This window comes from Heterodontus francisci, chromosome 12, assembly GCF_036365525.1.
Source record: "Heterodontus francisci isolate sHetFra1 chromosome 12, sHetFra1.hap1, whole genome shotgun sequence".
Classification (NCBI taxonomy): domain Eukaryota; kingdom Metazoa; phylum Chordata; class Chondrichthyes; order Heterodontiformes; family Heterodontidae; genus Heterodontus; species Heterodontus francisci.
In genome coordinates, this window is record NC_090382.1 from 88,342,255 (window position 1) to 88,363,329 (window position 21,075).

Consider the following 21,075-nt stretch of genomic DNA (forward strand, 5'->3'; position numbering starts at 1 on the left):
TACTCTGCACTCCCTCCAAGGCCAGTATATCCTGCCTAAGGTGTGGTGCCTAGAACTGCTCACAGTACCCGAGGTGTGGTCTGACCAGGACTTTGTATAGCTGAAGCATAATTTCTGCCCTTTGTATTCTCGTCCTCTAGATATAACGACCAGCATTCCATTAGCCTTTTTGATTATTTTCTGTACCTGTTCAAGTCATTTTAATAATCCATATACCTGGACTCTCAAGTCTTTTTGGAGATCTCTATTTCTAACTTTACCACTTTTAGAAAGTACCCTGTTCTATCATTTTTAGGGCCAAAGTGGATGACCTCACATTTGCTTACATTGAAATCTATTTGCTACAGTTTTGCCCATTCGCTTAATCTATTAATATCTTTTTGTAACTTTATGCTTCCTTTTACACTGCTTACGGTGTTGCCTATCTTTGTGTCATCAGCAAATTTGGGTATGTGACTTTCTATTCCATCACCTAAGTTGCTAATAAATACAGTAAATAGTTAAGGCCCCAATACGTATCATTTTGGGACACCTCTAGTTGCATCCTTCCTATTAGAGTAGCTGCTCATTGCCCCCACTCTGTCTCTTGTCACTCAGCCAGTTTTCTAACCAGATCAATAATTTGCCTTCAACTCCAAGAACTTCAACTTTAGAAGGACTTTATCATATAAATAACCTCAATAGACATTCCTCTGTCCAGTACTTTAATAACTTGTTCAAAAAAGTTCCATCATGTTCATCAGGCAAGACCTACCATTTACAAATCCATGCTAGTTCTCTCTGATCAGCTGAAAATTTTTAAGATGTTCAGTCACCCTGTCTTTAATTATACATTCCAACAATTGCCCGACAAAAGCTGTTAGGCCAACTGTTTTATAATTCCCTGGTTTTCCTCTGTCTCCTTTCTTCCAATCTAACGAACAGTTCCTGAGAGAACTTTGTAAGATTATAGTTATGACATCTATATGATTCTAAACTAAAGAATTATGAACTTAGTTAAGGAATTTCTTCATTACAATTTAGTGGAGTAAATATGGAGTCAGCTGAAGCATTCAGTTGGGAATTTGATCAATTCCTGTTTTGGAGGAGAGTAGAATTATACAGACGTAGAATGAGAATAATATGCGAAAGGGTCAGGTTAGGCACTTGAATTGAGAATTGAATGCTGGAACAAGCTGAATGGTTCAGTGGCTTTTTTTTGTTCTCGTGTCAGTTGAAATAATGAAACTTCTTACTTTAGCCTTACATAGAAACATAGAAAATAGGAGCAGGAGTAGGCCATTCGGCCCTTCGAGCCTGCTCCGCCATTCATTATGATCATGGCTGATCATCCAACTCAGCCTGTTCCGCTTTCACCCCATACTCTTTGATCCCTTTAGACCCAAGAGCTTTATCTAACTCCTTCTTGAAAACATACAATGTTTTGGCCTCAACTGCTTTCTGTGGTAGCAAATTCTACAGGCTCACCACTCTCTGGGTGAAGAAATTTCTCCTCATCTCAGTCCTGAAAGGTTTACCCTGTATCCTTTAGACTATGACTCCTGGTTCTGGACTCCCCCACCATCGGGAGCATCCTTCCTGCATCTACCCTGTCAAGTCCTGTTAGAATTTTATAGGATTCTATGAGATCCCCCCTCACTCTTCTGAACTCCAGCGAATATAATCCTAACCGACTCAATCTCTGCTCATACGTCAGTCCCACCATCCCATGAATCAGTCTGGTAAACCTTCGCTGCACTCCTTCTATAGCAAGAACATCCTTCCTCGGATAAGGAGAGCAAAACTGCACACAATATTCCAGGTGTGGCCTCACCAAGGCCCTGTATAATTGCATCAAGCCATCCCTGCTCCTGTACTCGAATCCTCACGCTATGAAGGCCAACATACCATTTGCCTTTTTACCACCTGTTGCACCTGCATGCTTACCTTCAGCGACTGGTGTACGAGAACACCCAGGTCTCATTGCATATTTCCCTCTCTGTTTATAGCCATTCAAATAATCTGCCTTCCTGTTTTTGCTACCAAAGTGGATACCCTCACATTTATCCACATTATATTGCATCTGCCATGCATTAGCCCACTCACTCAACTTGTCCAAATCACCCTGAAGCCTCTCTGCATCCTCCTCAGAACTCACCGTCCCACCCAGTTTTGTGTAATCTGCAAATTTGGAGATATTACATTTAGTTCCCTCATCTAAATCATTATTGTATATTGTGAATGGCTGGGTACCTAGCACCGATCCCTGTGGTACCCCACTAGTCACTGCCTGCCATTCGGAAAAAGACCCATTTGTCCCTACTCTTTGTTTCCTGTCCACCAACCAAATTTCTATCCATCGCAATACACTACCCCCAGTCCCATGCGCTTTAATTTTACATGCCAATCTCTTATGTGGGACTTTGTCGCAAGCCTTCTGAAAGTCCAAATAAACCACATCCACTGGCTCCCCCTCATCAACTCTACGAGTTACATCCTCGAAGAATTCTAGTAGATTTGTCAAGCATGATTTCCCTTTCGTAAATCCATGCTGAATGTGCCTGCTTCTACCACTGTTCTCCAAGTGCTCTGCTATAAAATCTTTGATAATGGACTCCAGAATTTTCCCCACTACCAACGTCAGGCTGACTGGTCTATAATTCCCTGCTTTCTCTCTACCTCCCTTTGTAAATAGTGGGGTTACATTAGCTACCCTCCAATCTGTAGGAACTGTTCCAGAGTCTATAGAATCTTGGAAGATGACCACCAATGCATCCAATATTTCTAGGGCCACTTCCTTAAGTACTCTGGAATGTATACCATCAAGCCCTGGGGATTTATCGGCCTTCAATCCCATTGGGATTAAAAGGGATTTTGTGTTCTTTGTTTAAAACTAGAATGAACATAATTGGGGGACAATAGTGAAAATGATGCACTGAGTCGTAGAGTGGTTAAAAAAAAAGACATATTGGAATTACCACATGTGACAATTTATTGATCTCAGCTAGATCACCTGAGGAAGGCTCAAACAAAAGTGAAGGGGAGAGGGAAAAGTCAAGACTGAATCAATTTGGTCTGTTTTTGTCTGATTCCTAGCAGTTGGTTACAGAGCAGCACGGCATGGGCTTCAGAGAATGTTATGTTTGCCCTTTCCATTGTGATTTGGAGAGGAAAAAAATAGATGAGAAGCTTACTTGCTAAAAATAAAAATACTGATATACTGTACATTGGGGTTGGGGGGAGCACAAGAGATAAATATAGTTCAACACAAATTTAGCTGGATCACCTATATCATTGCAGTGACCATTTTCCAATACATACATAAATTTAATATCAAGAGGCATCTAAAATAATTAGGACTCTATTGTGGTACATGTAGGATAATAAAATAGTAGAATTTCTCATGTTGATAAAATGTATGGGGAGAAACATGGCAATTTTGTGCTGAAATTATCACTGAGAAGAATTTAACTCCCATGGTACAATATGAATTAGCATATAATAAAGTCATTCAACTTATCTATATATCACTGGACTTATGGCTGCCTGGAAGTATATTTATATGCATGTTATGAAAATAATGATCAGGGATCAGTGCTGGGACCCTTGCTGTTTGTAATGTACATTAATGATTTCGATGTGAATATAGGAGGTGTGATCAGTAAGTTCGCAGATGACACTAAAATTGGTGTTGTAAACAGTGAGGAGGAAAACCTTAAATTACAGGACAATATAGATGGGCTGGTAAGATGGGGCGCTGCAGTGGCAAATGGAATTTGATCCTGAGAAGTGTGAGGTGATGCATTTTGGGAGGACTAACAAAGCAAGGGAATGTACAATGGATGGTAGGACCCTCGGAAATAGAGGGTCAGAGGGACGTTGGTGCACATGTCCATAGATCACTGAAGGCAGCAGCACAGGTCGATAAAGTGGTTAGGAAGGCATATGGGATACTTGCCTTTATTAGCCGAGGCATAGAATACAAGAGCAGGGAGGTTATGATGGAGCTGTATAAAATGCTAGTTAGGCTAGAGCTGGAGTACTTTGTACAGTTCTGGACGCCACACTGTAGGAGGGATATGATTGCACTGGAGAGGGTGCAGAGGAGATTCACCAGGATGTTGCCTGGGCTGGAACATTTCAGCTATGAAGAGAGACTGAAAATGCTTAGAGCAGAGAAGGCTGAGGGGGGACATGATTGAGGTATACAAAATTATGAGGGGCATTGATAGGTTAGATAGGAAGAAACTTTTTCCCTTAGCAAAGGGGCCAATAACCAGGGGGCATAGATTTAAGGTAAGGGATTTAGAGGGGATTTGAGGAATCTTTTTCACCCAGAGGGTGGTTGGAATCTGGAATGCACTGCCTGAAGAGGTGGTAGAGGCAGGAACCCTCACAACATTTAAGAAGTATTTAGATGAGAACTTGAAACACCATAGCATACGAGGCTACGGGCCAAGTGCTGAAAAATGGGATTAGAATAGTTAGGTGCTTGATGGCCGGCATAGACGCGAAGGGCCGAAGGACCTGTTTCTGCGCTGTATAACTCTATGACTCTGACATTTGTATGAAAATTAGCTGCAAAGTTGAATGCTAAATTCCCAATACTATGTGCCTGTAGCTGTATTACAAAATTCAATCTGCAGTGCTATTGCAATATATTCATAAATCATTTTTTCACCGAGTAATGAAGCAAACTTATACATATTACATTAAATTATTCCAGTTACATGTTTCTTATTGTGTTTTATTCAGGGGTTACAACTGTATTGACAATGACAACTCTAAGTATCAGTGCCAGGAACTCACTCCCCAAAGTTGCATATGCAACCGCTATGGATTGGTTCATTGCCGTTTGTTACGCTTTCGTGTTTTCTGCACTTATTGAATTTGCCACCGTGAACTACTTCACAAAGAGGAGTTGGGCTTGGGATGGAAAAAGCTTAGTTCCTGTAAAGGTAAAATGTATATATGTATTTTTGTTTAATTAGTATAAAAGAGACTGTCCAGATGCTCCTTTATAAATGTGTCCTAGCAAAACACCGGGGTGGAGAAATTCGTTTGCGTAGTGCCGCAGCCACATGCCGATTCTCCAGGGGCAGGCACCACCACTAGTGGCGCTATGCAAACAAATTTCCTCTCTGGAAAATAATTATAAATTTTGTTTATGCACTTTTTAATTTTGTATATTACCTGTACTCTACCATTTGACCATACACAAAGAGGAAATGGAAGCGGATAATTGATGTTTTTAAATAGGTAGGTACTGTGCACTTGTCGGGCAGCTTTTATTAACGTGGTTCTCTGAAAGCAGCCAATTGGCCTATTATAACATTGTACTGAATTCATTCGAAAGTAAACGAATGTGTGATAAATTTCTCAACTGTTTTGATGCTACTGCTTCGCATTTATATTATCTTTTGAATGTCTTCGTAATGAGAGATTCACTAAAACTGAGATTCTCACAATAAAAAAAAATTATTTATATTGTTAAAGATAGCATATGTGACACCCTGGTCAATCCGTGGGGTAAATTTTCTTAGATAAAAGCAAAATACTGCGGATGCTGGAAATCTGAAATAAAAACAAGAAATGCTGGAACCACTCAGCAGGTCTGGCAGCATCTGTGAAAAGAGAAGCAGAGTTAACGTTTCGGGTCAGTGACCCTTCATCGGAACTGACAAATATTAGAAAAGTCACAGGTTATAAGCAAGTGAGGTGGGGGTGGGGCAAGAGATAACAAAGGAGGTCTAGATTGGACCAGGCCACATAGCTGAACAAAAGGTCACGGAGCAAAGGCAAACAATATGTTAATGGTGTGTTGAAAGACAAAGCATTAGTACAGATTAGGTGTTAATACACTGAATATTGCAAACACCAGGAGGGAAATAGAAAGCAATGAAGGTGAACAAGGTAAAAGAGACAAATGAAAATCCTGTCGGAGAAAAGAGCAGAACTTCTTCAAGGTAGGCATTCCTGGAAGAGAAGTGGCAGTGAATTAAACACTAAAATAAAAGCAAAATACTGCGGATGCTGGAAATCGGAAATAAAAATAAGAAATGCTGGAACCACTCAGCAGGTCTGGCAGCATCATCTCTTTGCTACGGACCAGCTGCCCTTTATACAGCCCGCCTGATTTTATGTTCTATTTTTAATTTTTTTTTTACTTATTCATTCATGAGATGTGGGCATCACTGGCATGGCCAGCATTTATTGCAAATTCCTAATTGCCCTTGAGAAGGTGATGCTGAGCCGACTTCTTGAACCATTGTGGTCCATGTTGCGAAGTTGCTCCACAGTGTTGTTGGGGGGGGGGAGTTTCAAGATTTTAAACAAGCAGATATGAAGGAACGTTGATATATTTTCAAGTCTGAATAGTGTGTGACTTGCAGGGGAACATGGAGGTGCCTGCTGTCCTTGTCCTTCTAGGTGGTAGAGGTTGTATAGAAGTCTTTCCAAGTTTCTGCACTGTATCTTGTAAATGATACACGCAGCAATCGTGTTGCTCCATGGTATTTCACCATGTTCTTGATGTGCCTTGGAGATGGTGAAAAGGCTTTGGGGAGTCAGGAGGTGAGTCACTCACTGCGGGATACTCAGTCTTTTACTTCCTCTTGTAACCACAGCATTTATTTGACTGACCCAACTAAGTTTCTGGTCAATGGTGACCTCCCAGGATGTTGATGGTGGGGAAATTGGCAATGCCAATGCCATTGAATGTCAGGGCAGGTGGTTAGGCTGTCACTTGTTACAGGTGGTCATTGCCTGGAACTTGTGTGGCACATATGTTACTTGCTAGATGTTGTCCAGGTCATGCTGCTTGTGGACATGGACTGTTATTATCATCTGAGGAATTGTGAATGGAACTGAATACTTGTGCAATCTTCAGTGAACATCCTCACTTCTGACCTCATGATGGAGGGAAAGTCAGTGGTGAAGAAGCTGAAGATGGTTGAGCCTTGGACACTGCCCTGAGGAACTCCTGCAGCGATATCTTGAGGCTGAGACCATTGGCCTCCAACAACCAGAACTATCGTTCTTTGTGCTAGGTATGAGTCCAGTCAGTGGAAAGTTTTCCCTCAATCCCCATTGACGTCAATTTGACTAGGGCTCCTTGATGCCACACTCAGTCAAATGCTGCCTTGTTGACAAGGGCACTCACACTCCACTCACCTCTTTTGTCCATGTTTGGACCAAGGCTGTAATGGGGTCTGGAGCCAAGTGGTCCTAGTGGGACCTAAACTAAGCATCGGTGAACAGGTTATTTATGCGTAAGTGCCGTTTGATAGTGCTGTCAATGATATCTTCCATTACTTTGCTGATAATTGAGTATGGACTGATGGGGTGGTAAATTGGATTTGTCCTGCTTTTTGTGAACAGGATATATCCGGGCAATTTTACACTGTCAAGTAGATGCAAGTACTGTAGCTGTACTGGAACAGCTTGGCTAGGGACTACCTTCAGTAGAAATTTGGGTGGGTGCATAATGAGCAGTCAATTCACTACTGCCAGCTTTGCGCCCCCAAAATTGGTAATTACCCCCCGTGAGATGGCCCAGCCCTATAGACCAGCAAAGATTCAGATTCACTCCCTGATCAGTGCTGTGTTAATGAATCATTTGCCTGTGAGTTAGGATGGGATAAATCACCCAGGGCACATACTCGACTGACAGTTAACCGGAACCTCTGCTGGAACCGGATGAAAAGACGAATAAGCGGAATTGAATCCTATTCTCACTGACATCAGCAGAAATGCTCTCCAGTAAGGGTTTCTGGATCACATCATATTCTAGTATCTAAGTGCTTTTCAGCTGGACAGTTTGGGAGCTCATTTAAAAAAAAAATTAAAATTCTCTCCAAAATAATTGCATTTTCTCATATAGGCCCACAACAAGTGAAGAAATGTCCTTGCAATTGTTCTGATATTTAGAGGAAGCCAAGAATTCCAATGTGTTTAAATATCCTTGAACATATATGTTACAGCACTTGAGTTTTCAGCAGGATCAGGTGAAAACTCAACATTGAAAGCCACTTTGCTGATCAACATTGGAATTATAATGTCAAAATGTTCTGAATTTTTGCAATATTTACTAAGCAGTTTAAATTTAGAGAAATGGGGTTATGATGCACCATTTTCAGAATTTTTAGACTAAATTAATTGTAGAATATATTGAAAGAATTTTCCCACGTGCCAAAGAAATTAATTAATTGTTTAGATTAGGCGCAAACATGGTTTTTTTGGGGGGGGAAGAGGGTATTGATCACCATGAACAGAGTCTTAGTCATAATGGTAGTTTCATTAACACTGAGTTGAATACCTGCTGCCTACATCCTAAACTCTGAAATGCTCCCCAACCTCTCCACTATTCTACGCCTAGCTTTTCCTTTAAGATGCCTCTTAAAAGCTACCACTTATCTGTCCCAGTCCTCGGGAGGCAGGTTTGATGGCGGGGCCGAGAGCAAAGTTGGAGATTCGGGCAATTCTTGCCTCCGGGTGATCTTGCTGGATGTGGATGAATATTGGCAGTGGCCATCCACCTGGCAGCGGCAGGTAACCAATAATTAATTAAGGACCAATTAAGGGGTACGAGAAGGACACTGCCAGGATTTTCCTTGTGTCGGAGTGGATTCCCACTGAGTGCTGAGCCAGGCAGTGCCATGGAGGTGGCCTCTCAGTGGCAGGCCAGGTGGCCATTAGAGCCGCAAGCTCCATGCTCCAGTGACAGGGCCACAGGTATGAAAGGCTGCATCTGTGGCCCAAACGACTCCTCTGGAGGTGTTTCTCCTCACTCCGATGGGCTTATCAGCTTCGTCCCTCGTCAATTTTGAAAGTTGATGCACGCTTCCGAGGGTACCTGCTCTCCTCTTCTGGTGAGGCTACTGGCCTTCCAAAGCTGCGGACCCTTTGATTGGGCCTGCAGCCTCAGGAGCCCACTCACCATCCTTAATTAGATGGCAGAAGTGCAGGCGGCCAATTAGGAGGCCTGCTCATGGAAGATCGCACTGGAGTGCGCATTGCAGACCCGTGTCTAGTATTTTAGGATTGCATTGTACTTATTGTTCACTTGAGGCTACCATGTGTACATGAACCAACAGAGGGAGCTAAAGGAGAAAGTGAATGTAAAACAGAATAAAGGAGACTCCAATGTGTTCAACAGCATGCTGCATCTGTCTCAGTCTTTACCTTATATTTTTTACTAAACTCGGCTAAGCCTTACGCCAGTCCCGAGAACATCACAATGGCGATGAGGTAAAGAAAACGGATGGCGAAAAACCAGAAACATGTTGGAGACTGTGTTCAAGTGACACACAAGAATGTTGTACAGTGTATACATACACATTGATCTCTCCAGAATAACCATCCAATCAAAAAATATATAATTTCGGTCCCACAACCCGAATCACGCACTATCACTGTCTTGCTGATCAATATGGCGTTGTCTATGCCGAACCTAAAACCTTTTGATGTACATTCAGAGGCATCATCTGTAACCCCACGTTGGCAAAAGTGGTTGAGATGTTTCAAAGACGTGATGGCAGGTTTTGCAATCACAGATGACGCAAGGATAAAGGCCTTTCTTCTACACTGTGGAGGTGAAGAATTAGAAGATATCTTTGAGACACTTACACCTGAGCAAAATGACTACGACTCAGTAAAACAGGTGCTGACAACCTACTTTACACCCAAGAAAAATACCATATACAAAACCATTGTATTCCGATGCATTAAGCAAGAAGCAAAAGAGACAGTTGACTGATATTGCATGCGATTGAGGTAACTAGCAACCAAATGTGACTTTGGTGATGTTGAACATGTCTAACGGGAAATCAAGACACAAATAATCGAAGGCTATCTCACCAGTCAACTATTTTGAAAAGTACTTGATAAAAACAGCTTTCAGAGCTGCTGGAGTGAGCAAGATCACTATCATTCTCAGATTCCAGAGCAACTGAAGTAGAGGCTGCTAACGGTAAATACCATACTCCAAGTTCTACTCCCGTGAACAGTATTCATGGCTCATGTGCCAGGAAACCAGCAAAACAGCAACAGCTGTCTCAAAAACAGAGTTGCGAATTATCTAAAGAATGTTTCCACTGTGACGGGGCTTACCCACACCAGACAGAGTGTCCTACTACTGGTAAACAGTGTAAAACTTGTGGAAAACCCAACTACTTTGCTCATGTTTGTCATTCATCAACAAAATCGACTACTAAGACTAATACCACCAAAAGGGTGGCATGTATGCATATCACAGCAGAAAGACAAGAGAATGTAGCTAATGTAGAGGCACATGACCCTGTATATACTTTTGTCTTCTCTCTCAAACACAGCAAACAACCACGTGTGACCTTAGCCATTGGCTGCTCGGATGAAGATGCTCTGAGTGTCTTGTCAGTGTCATGGGATACAAAACATTCAACCAACTTCAGGATTGCCCCATCCTCTGCAAACCAGGGAATACAAAAATTTTCCCTTGTGACAGTGACAAACCGTTGAAAATCATCGGAACCTTTGAAACGCCGTCTCATTCAAAGACACGAGAACAAATGTTCCATTCTATGTCATATCTGCAGAATGTGATACGCGTATCAGTTTCCACACAGCAACAAACCTGCACATAACTGCAGTCACAGATGTGATTTCTACGCATAACAAAAACATTCTCAAACTGTATGCTGATCTGGTATCGGAAAATTGAAAGGTGTTATCTGCAAGCTGCATGTCGAACCTAATGTGCCCTCCGTTGCGCATCAACAGTGATGAATATCATTTCATGTCAGGAAACAGACAGAAAGGAACTATGACACCTATTTGACCTTGACATCATTGAGGAAGTTGGGGTGACCCTACCCCTTGGGTCTCACCCATACAACTGAAGAGCAAGAACCAGACTAGAATCTGTGTTGATATGCTATCCCCAAACTGAGCCATACAATGAGAAAGACACTTGACACTGACAATCGATATCGTAGAGAAAGTGAATGGTGCTAAACACTTTGCTAAACTTGACCTCAATGCAGGATACCGTCAAATCGAGCTTGCAGAAGAATCAAGATACCTTGTTGTATTCTCCATTCACATCAGACTTTTCTGATACAAGAGGCTCAACTTTGGAGTCAGCTCAGCAGATGAGGTATTTCAGCACTTGATTCAATCTGCACTTCAAGGACTTGAAGGCACAGTGAACATCAGTGATGACACTCTCATCAATGGCTGCACTGAAAGGGAACTTGAGACATGCCTACATGCATGCCTACAACATCTCACAGAATGTCACCTCATCTTGAATAAGTGCTTGTTTAATGAAAGCAGAATTGAATTCTTCGGTCATGTGTTCAATGGTGAAGGAGTATCACCCAATCCTTGGGAGGTTGAAGCCTTTGCAAATGCTGCAGATCCTACAGACGTGCTAGAAGTCAGAAGTTTGCGCGGACTTGTCACATACTGTAGTCGCTTCATTCCTGACCTTGCTATGCTATCAGCCCCCGTATGTGATCTGACAGAAGAGGCCACCAGTTGGGAATGGACTAAATCTCGCCAACATGCAGTACATCAGAGCAAACAATATTTGTCAGCAAGTTGCACAAATGCCTATTTCGACCCTGAGAAAACCACCTAGCTAGTCATAGATGCAAGTTCAGTTGGCTTAGGTGCAGTTCTCGTACAGAAAGAAAGGACAGATAACTAATCAATCATTGCCATGGCACGCAGATCATTAATGCCTGTAGACCAACGTTATTTACAAACAGAGAGAAGCGCTCTCAATTACATGGGGTATCTTACACTTTTTACTTATATGGAAGCAAATTTAAAGTAATAACCGATCATAAACCACTAATGAGCTTGTTCAGCAATCCAATAGCAAACCGACTCAAATAGAATGTTGGATACTCAAACCACAAGAGTACGAGTTCCACGTTGAATATCAGCCAGGCAAGCTCAACCCAGTTTTTCACGGCATCCATTGCCGACAGTCAGTCCTGCTAGTCACGAGGAAAAGGTTACCAAACAACATCTTAACTACATAAGCATAAATGTGGTGCCAAGGTCTCTAAAACTAGCTGACATCAAAGCAGCAACAAAACAAGATGAAGCTTGGCAATTTTGTATGAAGGCTATAGAATCACAAAACTGGAATGACGCAGTTGTGAAACATCTACAAACGAAATCGCTCACACACTACAAGGTCTTCACAATGTTCGGAATGAGCCTGCCATAACAACCATGTCCAATATTGTAGTACGAACATCCAAATTAGGAGCAGGAGTAGACCACTTGGCCCTTCAGGCCTGCTCCGCCATTCAATAAGTTCATGGCTGAACTGATTACTCCACATTTCCACCCCTTTGCTTATCAAGAATCTATCTACCTCTGCCTTAAAAATATTCAAAGACTCTGATTTCACCACCTCTTGAGGAAGAGAGTTCCAAAGACTCATGACCCTCTGAGAGAAAAAAATTCTCCTCGTCTCTGTCTTAAATGGGCGACCCCTTATTTTTAAACAGTGACCCCTAGTTCTAGATTCTCCCACAAGGGTAAACATCCTTTCCACATCCACCCTGTCAAGACCCCTCAGGATCTTATGTTTCAATCAAGTCACCTCAAGCCTAGCCTGTCCAATCTTTCCTCGTAAGACAGCCCTCCCATTACAGGTATTAGTCTAGTAAACCTTCTCTGTACTGCCTCCAACACATTTACATCCTTGCTTAAATAAACAGACCAGTCCTGTACATAGTACTCCAGCATAACCTCCCTACTTTTGTATTCAATTCCCCTCACGATAAACAATAGCATTCTATTAGCTATCCTAATTACGTGATGTACCTGCATACTAACCTTTTGCGATTCATGCACTAGGACACCCTGATCCCTCTGCATCTCAGAGCTCTGCAATCTCCTACCATTTAGATAATATGCTTTTTTATTCTTCCTGCCAAAGTGGACAATATCACACTTTCCCACATTATGCTCCATTTGCCAGGTCTTTGCCCATTCACTTAGCCTATCTATGTCCCTTTGTAGCCCCCTTATGTCCTCTTCGCAAGTTACTTTCCTACCTATCTTTGTGTCATCAGAAAATTTATCAACCATACCTTTGATCCCTTCATCTAAGTCATTTACATAAGTTGTAAAAAGTTGAGGCCCCAGCATAGATCCCTGTGGCACACCACTCGTTACATCTTGCCAACCAGAAAATGACCCATTTATGCCTACTCTCTGTTTCCCATCAGCTAGTCAATCTGCTATCCATGCCAATATGTTGCCCCCTACACCATGAGCTTTTATTTTCTGCAATAACCTTTGTGGCACCTTATCAAATGCCTTCTGGAAATCGAAGTACAATACATCCACCATTTCCCCTTTATCCACAGCACATTTCACTAAACCATCTTGGCTCTGCCTGATTATCTTGAATTTTTCTAAATGGCCTGCTATAATGTCTTTAATAAGAGCTTCCAAAATTTCCCTAAGGCAGATGTTAAGCCAACTGGCCTGTAGTTTCCTGCTTTCTGCCTCCCTCCCTTTTTGAATAAAGGAGTTACATTTGCTATTTTCCAATCTAACGGGACCGTCCCCGAATCTAGGGCATTTTGGAAAATTAAACCTAACTCATCAACTATCTCACTAGCCACTTCTTTTAGGACCCTAGGAGGAAGTCCATCAGGAGCCTGGGACTTGTCAGTTTAATACTGGGATGCTACTTGTATCCTCAATAGTGAAGACCGATGCAAAATATCTGTTCAATTCATCTGCCATCTCCTTATTATCCATTATTAATTCCCCAGACTCACTTTCTACAGGATCAATGTGCACTGTTAACTTTTTAAAAAATATCTATAGAAACTCTTACTATCTATCTTTATTTTTCTAGCTAGCTTTCTCTCATACTCTAATTTTACCTTCCTTATCAATCTTTTAGTCATTCTTTGCTGTTTTTTATATTCTGTCCAATTTTCTGATCTGCCTCCCATATTTGCGCAATTCTAGGCTTATTCTTTAAGTTTGATATTATCTTTAACTGTTTTACTTAACCACAGATGGGGGGGGGTGGAATCCCCCCCCTTGGATTTTTTTCCTTCTCGTTGAAATGTATCTATTCTGTGTATTCTGAAATATCCCTTAAATGTCTACCACTGCATCTCTATTGACCTAACCCTTAACCTAATTTACCAGTTTACTTTAGCTAACTCTGCTTTCATGCCCTCATAATTGCCCTTATTTAGGTTTAAAATACTAGTCTTGGACCCACCCTTCTCTCCCTCAAACTGAATGTAAATTTCAATCATATTATGATCGCTGCTACCTAGGGGCGCCTTAACTATGAAGTCATTAATTCATCCTATCTCGTTGCACAATACCAGGTCCAGTATAGCCTGCTCTCTGGTTGGCTCCAGAATGTATTATTCCAAGAAATTATCCCGAAAACATTCTATGTACTCCTCATCTCGGCTACCTCTGCCCATCTGATTTTTCCACTCTATATGTAGGTTAAAATCCCCCATAATTATCGCTGTACCTTTCTGACAAGCTGCCATTATTTCTTCCTTTATACCCCATCCTACAGTGCATCCTACACAACAACTGTATTGTCATTCCACACTTATTGAGGGAACGTGTTGTCGATAAAGCACATGAAGGACACCAAGGAAGTGTCAAAACCAAACAACTCTTTGGGAAAAGGTATGGTTCCCAGGAATTGACTGCATGTTAAAGCACAAAATCAATTTTGCCATGACAAGCAACCATAATGTCAAATCTTCATGATTTCTGAACTACCTCCAGGACCATGGATTGAAGTTAGTGTTGATTTCACAGATTTGCCCACAGGTGAACACCTGCTTGTTGTCATTGATGACTACATCAGATTCCCAATCATGGAATTAGTTCTGTCAATTTCAACGAAAGCAGTTATCCCAAAGCTTGACCAGATCTTCACCTTGTTTGGAATCCCTCAAACGGTAAGACATGGCAATGGACCCCTTTCAACAGCGATGAGTTCAACAAATTCGAGGGTTCACTCATCGGAAAATCACACCCCATTGGCCAAGAGCTAATGGTGAAGTCAAAAGATTTATGTGAACCTTGAAAAAAGTGATACCAACGGCTACAGCTGAGAACAAATCATGGAATCAAGAGCTACATCACTGGAAAACCTCCAGCTACACTCATCTTTGCACATCCAATGCACACATGTCTTCCTGAGCTACCCTGGAGAGCTAATGATTAACGTACACGAACCCAATCAAGAACAGAAGGATCGAATGAAGGTAAATGCAGAGTGAAACATGAATTGTAGAGCTATACCATGAAAGCCAGGAGATAAAGTATTTGTGAAACATGATGGTCATGTTGGAAAACAAATAACCCCTTTGACATCCAACCATTTGTTGTGACAAACACAAAAGGATCAATGATCACTGCTAAGCGTGGTTCACAAATCATCACAAGAAACCCGTCATTCTTCAAAGCACTGAAAACACACTTGCACACATTGTATCTGATCCTGACTTTGACATCTTGGTTGAAGAACATGAGTCAAATGAGACGACATCTGATGTCAGCCGATATCCTGCTCGTGGGAGAAAGCGCCCATCATACCTTGGTGACTATGTTACGAAGTGAACTATTTATGCTTAAGTTTATTGTTTACACTTTTGGAAACAAACCAGTGAAACATGCTATGTCTGTCATTTACTAAGAAGGGGAGGGATGTCATGTTTTGAGAATTGCATTGTGCACATTGTTCACTTGAGGCTACCATGCACACACGAGCCAGCAGAGGGAGCTGGAAGAGAAAAGGAAAGTAAAACAGGATAAAGAAAACTCCATTATGTTCAAAAGCATGTTGCTTCTGTCTCAGTCTTTGACTCATATTTCTTACTAAACTCGGCTAAACCTCACTCCAGTCCCGAGAACATCACACCGTGGTGGTTCAGGATCCAGAAATAGTCCTGGCTCCTGCAAAACATGTATTATCATAAGATTTTGCCCACTATCATCTTATGTGGTTCAGTTTGAAATCTTGTTTAATAACGTTCCTGTGAAATGCCTTGTGACATTTTATAACAAAGGCATCAAAGGCTCTCTATAAATGCAAGCTATTGTTGATGATACACTCCTGTAAAAACTGTAAGATGCCTATCTGGCACACACATGCTGAGATTATATGTGGCCCCATTAAATGGGGTTGGAGGCAGGGGGCATGGAGTATTGTGATGGGTGGTGGGGAGGTGGGGCGGTCAGAGCTGGAGGGCCCATTGCCGCCCTGTCACCAAGCGATCTTCCTGGTGGTAGGATAGGTTGATGATGGCTTTCCTGCCCAGAGGCCAATTGAGGCCCTTAGATGTCCTATTAACGGCCTATTAAGGGTCTCTTCCCATCGCTGCTGGAATCTTACCTGCAGTGGGGGGCTCCGCCATGCCTGTGGGCTTGTGGGGGGTGGGGGGGGTTGCCTCCTCTGTGGGCAATTTGTGGCTAGGAACCAGTTTACCCCCCCCAGGACTCCCCTCTTTCTGAGCTACACGATCACCCCCTCACCCCCCACCTCGCCGGGGCCTTCCAGACTGTCCCAAGTGACCCTGCCTCACTCACCTTGGGTCTGGGGTTCCACTGCTGGGCCTGCAGTATCGGCAGTGGCCACAGGCTCCCGATGACACTGCTGATACTGCTAAGCTGCCGGCAGCTCTTGGAGGCGGGATCCCCGTCTTTAAATGGATGGGTATCCCGGCTCCTGAAAGTTTGATTTAAAAAGACCAGAGGATCGCTCTGTGAGTGATCGGGGGGGGGGGGGGGGGGGGTGGCGGGTGGGGCTGTGGGGGCCACAAAGAGCAGAGGCGGGTTTTCCTCCAGCTTTGCTGCCCGGTTGCAGGAACCCTGCCTCCAGCACAAAATCCAGCCCACAGTCTTGATGGCTTAAAGGAGATGATTAATATATTCTTTCTCCTACTGGACTCTCTTTGGCAAAAAAATCCTATGAATGATCATTTTAAATTTCTCTCTGATGGGTTGCACTGTTACATATAGTGCGTCTTCAAACATTTTACATCCAAGTTCACTTCAGAATGATCCATGGTAATTGTTCCATAACCTTACTAACTCCCACCTTAATGTACTAATTTTTTCATTTTGTACTCTGTTCCTGACAGGTTTTCTTGTTTTCAAATCCCTCCATGGTCTCCCACCTCCCAACCCTGTAATCTCCTCCAGCCCCAAAAACCTCCGAGATTAGCGCGCTCATCTAATTCTGGTCTCTGCAGCATCCCCGATTTTAATCGCTAATCCATTGGTGGCCATGCTTTCAGTGCCTAGGCCCTAAGTTCTGGAATTCTCTCTGTTATGAACAGGTGAGAAAGAGGTCTAGGGTTCCCTTTCAGCCTTCACTTGGTCTTCCTGTAACAGGGTTTTTATTTTTATACACAGTGTTTAAATCTCCCCCTTGGTGAATCCTTGTTCACCGCTTTCCAATTATAATAAAAAGAAACGAGCACAAACAGGCTTTTTCAGGTTTAAAGAAGAAAGGTGAAATTTAATTAAACTTAAACTCTAATTTGGTTGACACCTATGGAAAAACGATGCTCCCACACATGCATGAATATGTGATACACACTGCTTTCCAATTATAAGGCAAAGAAACCAGCACAAACAGGTTTTCTTAGGTTTAAAGAAGAAAGGGTGAAATTTATTCAACTTAAACTTAAACTCTAATTTGGTTGACGCCTACGGATACACAGCGCGTCCACACTAGTATGCAATCGCGATACACACGTGCACATAGAGACAGAAAAGAGCAGAAGAAAAATAAAGTGGACAAGTTTGAGGCAATATCTGAAGAGTTTTTGTTACGGGTCTTTGAGCTCACTGTAGAGTCCTTGTTTGTCGGTAGATCTTGATTTTCATTGGGGCGCAGTCTTCTTAAACCTTGTTCACTGTAAGAGACTTCTCTCTTGGGGTTCATGTGTCTTCAATCAGTTTTTGGAGTTCCGTGAGAAAGAGATGGGAGCAGACAAGAGGAGAGGAGGTCTGCTTCAGTCCCGGAGCATTCAGCTTTCTGCCAGTTCAAACACTGTCTTCCCAATTTAAAACTCAGTTCAAACTCTGAAAGATGTGATTAACTGGTCTGACATGTCTGTTTGTGGATTGAATTGGAGCAGGGAGTAGCTCCTTTGCCTACAAGCACTGTCTGTTAATATGCAAAAAATGTCTTTCCGGCTGGGGGCCTGGCAACCCCTTGTAACAGGCCTTCTCTCCTTCCTGGCAACAATTTGAAATTTAATATCCATGTGGTGAAATTAATGTGCCTCATTCTTGGCAGGTGGGGGCCTGCATGACATCTCCCTGGCCCTGTCCACCTCGCTACCTCTCTTTCTTCCTTCAAGATGCTCCTTCAAACCTACCTCTTCGACCAAGTTTTGGCCATCTGCCCTAATTTCGCCTTATGTGGCTCAGTGTGAGATTTTGCTTTCTAATGCTCCTGTGAAGCACCTTGGAATGTTTTGTTACTTTAAAGGCACATTATAAATCTAAGTTGTTGTTGTATCTCCATGGTCAGGATGTATAGTTTGTATCATGCAACTACCAGGAAGACAGAAGGCAAGCTAGATGGACCTTAGTCTTCTTTCATCAAGTAAATCTATGTTTTGATGGAGGGGTCTCAACTTGAACTGTTAACCTGTCATTTTTCAGATGCTGATGGTGTATTTCTAGAATGTGCTGTTTTAATTCAAATATTCAGCATTCATTCATTTTTTATTTTATTTCCACTTGTTACTTTTTGGTGGTGACAGTTTTAAAAAAAATTTGAAGGCTATAGTGGGCTTGCAATGAATGCCATCTTGTTGCGCTTGCCTTCATTAATTCCGCGTTCCAGTTCTTCCTGTTCCCTCTGATCCTTCATTGCCTGTTTCTGCCTGTTAACTTGTTCATCAATAAACTGATATCGGTAAGCCAGTATCCCTATCAAATATCACAAGGCATAAAAATATAATTGATTTTAATATTCTTTCATTTGATTTGGTTTAATTTTTTTTGTAAAAATATATTTGTGCTGTTGGCAAGCTGGGTAAATAGCTAGGTGCTTGAAACAGCTGGGGTACAGTAGGGATAAAACAATTTATTATCAGGTACATAAGCAATTTTTGCCAGTGTGAATGTGAATTTAGCTCTGTCTTACTGTTGGACTCAGTAACCTTTCTCAGCCAGTTCCATTTGGGATACAAACAGCTCTTAAAGTTTTACTAAATTATAAAGATTTGTAGCAAAACCAGAAAGAAAGAGAAGCCTCTTTCAAACAGTAATCATTCCCATATTTTATATCTAACTGGAAAAGGGATTCAGATCTCAAGTTAGAAGGTAGGATGTAGATTGATTGAAAAGACATATGCTTGTCTCGGATGAATGGACTTTTCCTATTCCTAAAAAAAAAAATAGTTCTTGTGAATCTGTAAATCAGGTATTTCAAGGTGATGTTTTCCTGCTGATATTGAAATGGTTTTGACTCATATTTCCTGTATTTAAAATAGCTCTGCTTTCTGTACACTTCACTCAAATGCCCTAATGCCTCATTTAAGTATTTGAGACACACTTAACAGAATGATGTTCTTTTCTGTTTCCCAAAATATCACAATAGTGATTTAATTCTGTCCACAGTAACCAAGGACAATTAGGAAAAATATTGGAGAAACTGTGCAATATATAGGAAAAGCTGAGTCATGATCTATGCACAGTGAATTATATTAGAGCTTAGCTGAAACAGAAATTAAACCAATGTCCTTTTTAAGTGCAGTTCTTTTGTTAATGATGACAATCTGCTTTTTCTTCAAAATTTTTTTTGCAAAAATCATTTTAATTTTGATTCACAGAGAAAGGAAAAGGAACGAGAGGCTCTGCTAAAGAAAAACAACACCTACACAGCAACATCAGCGAACTTTGCACCAAACATAGCAAAGGATGCAGGTCTGGCAACTATCGCAAAGAGTGCCGGAGCAGAATCCAAAGAACCCAAACCAGAACAAAAGCCCCCGGAACCCAAGAAGACCTTCAACAGTGTCAGTAAAATTGACAGACTGGCCAGAATAGCATTTCCATTAATGTTTGGGATTTTCAACTTGGTTTATTGGGCTACTTATTTGAATAGAGAGACAGTTATCAAAGGTGATGACGAACATAACTAGAAAACATTAAAAAAGAGTTCCTCAGATTTCAAAAAAGTTTTATTTATTGGGAAATTTCACGAAACTTCTAGCAGATTATAGCTGTCCATTCAATTAGATGCATACGCTGTTGTTCTTTTGGCCCTTTCTTAAACAAGATCCTAATTTTTTTTTTCTCTCTATAAATATATAAAGCATTATTACCTTGTCAGTAAGACCAGTCTAGTTCAATGTCCCAGCAGACCTTACGGAATTAACACTGATTTGCTTTTCTCATTGTGTAAGGACTTTCTTTTAATAGCATGTCCGCGAACAGAAGAAATTTGGTTTTAAACTATTCTCACAGCAGGGTCTACATGAAATGTGAAATAGTCTTAAAAATTTCTGGCTGTTGACCAGTAATAGTGAGATGTTTTTGTTTCCAGAGCTCGGTAAGGTCCATGATTGGCATTTCCGGATGCTGCAGAGTTTGTGGATTATTTTGTTTACTTTCAGGCTCTTTTGAAAGTATATTTAGAAGAAAGAAGAAAGAGATTTCAAATGTTGAACTTTATAATGCAAAGTTTGTATATGTTTTTGCCATATTTTCTTTCAAGTTATATGGAAAATCTATCTATAATATATGAGCAAAACATGGTTTTAAATATAATTAGTTGTTAACTACCAAACATTGACATGTTTACTGTAGGATGGCAGTAGATACTAAAATAGCCAGTGGGGCTTGTGACCTAAATTGTTAGTTACTAAATGATAAGACTTAATGGTCCCCTTAATGAGTGTGATGTCAACTAGTACATAATTATTTCTTGCCTCGATAAGTGAAGTGCACTTTTCAGATTAATTTATGAAGCACCTTGCTGCTTCCAAAGACTGTAAAATCAGTTATGTATTTTCTAGGTTTAAATGACAAGAACATTTAAATTTGTATTATTTAAAAGCAGGCCGA

General features: G+C 41.4%; 1 protein-coding gene across 2 annotated transcripts in view; it reads left to right on the plus strand.

Moving 5' to 3' along the window:
* LOC137375979 (gamma-aminobutyric acid receptor subunit alpha-1-like) overlaps positions 1–20,318 on the plus strand; it is a 58,574-nt gene extending 38,256 nt beyond the window's left edge. For both annotated transcript variants that reach the window (XM_068043812.1, XM_068043813.1), the window contains 2 exons: positions 4,735–4,937; positions 19,839–20,318. In XM_068043812.1, the coding sequence (XP_067899913.1) occupies positions 4,735–4,937; positions 19,839–20,150 (515 nt within the window). In that variant the 3' untranslated portion in view covers positions 20,151–20,318. The remainder of the gene's footprint in view (positions 1–4,734; positions 4,938–19,838) is intronic.
* Positions 20,319–21,075: the final 757 nt, after the last annotated feature.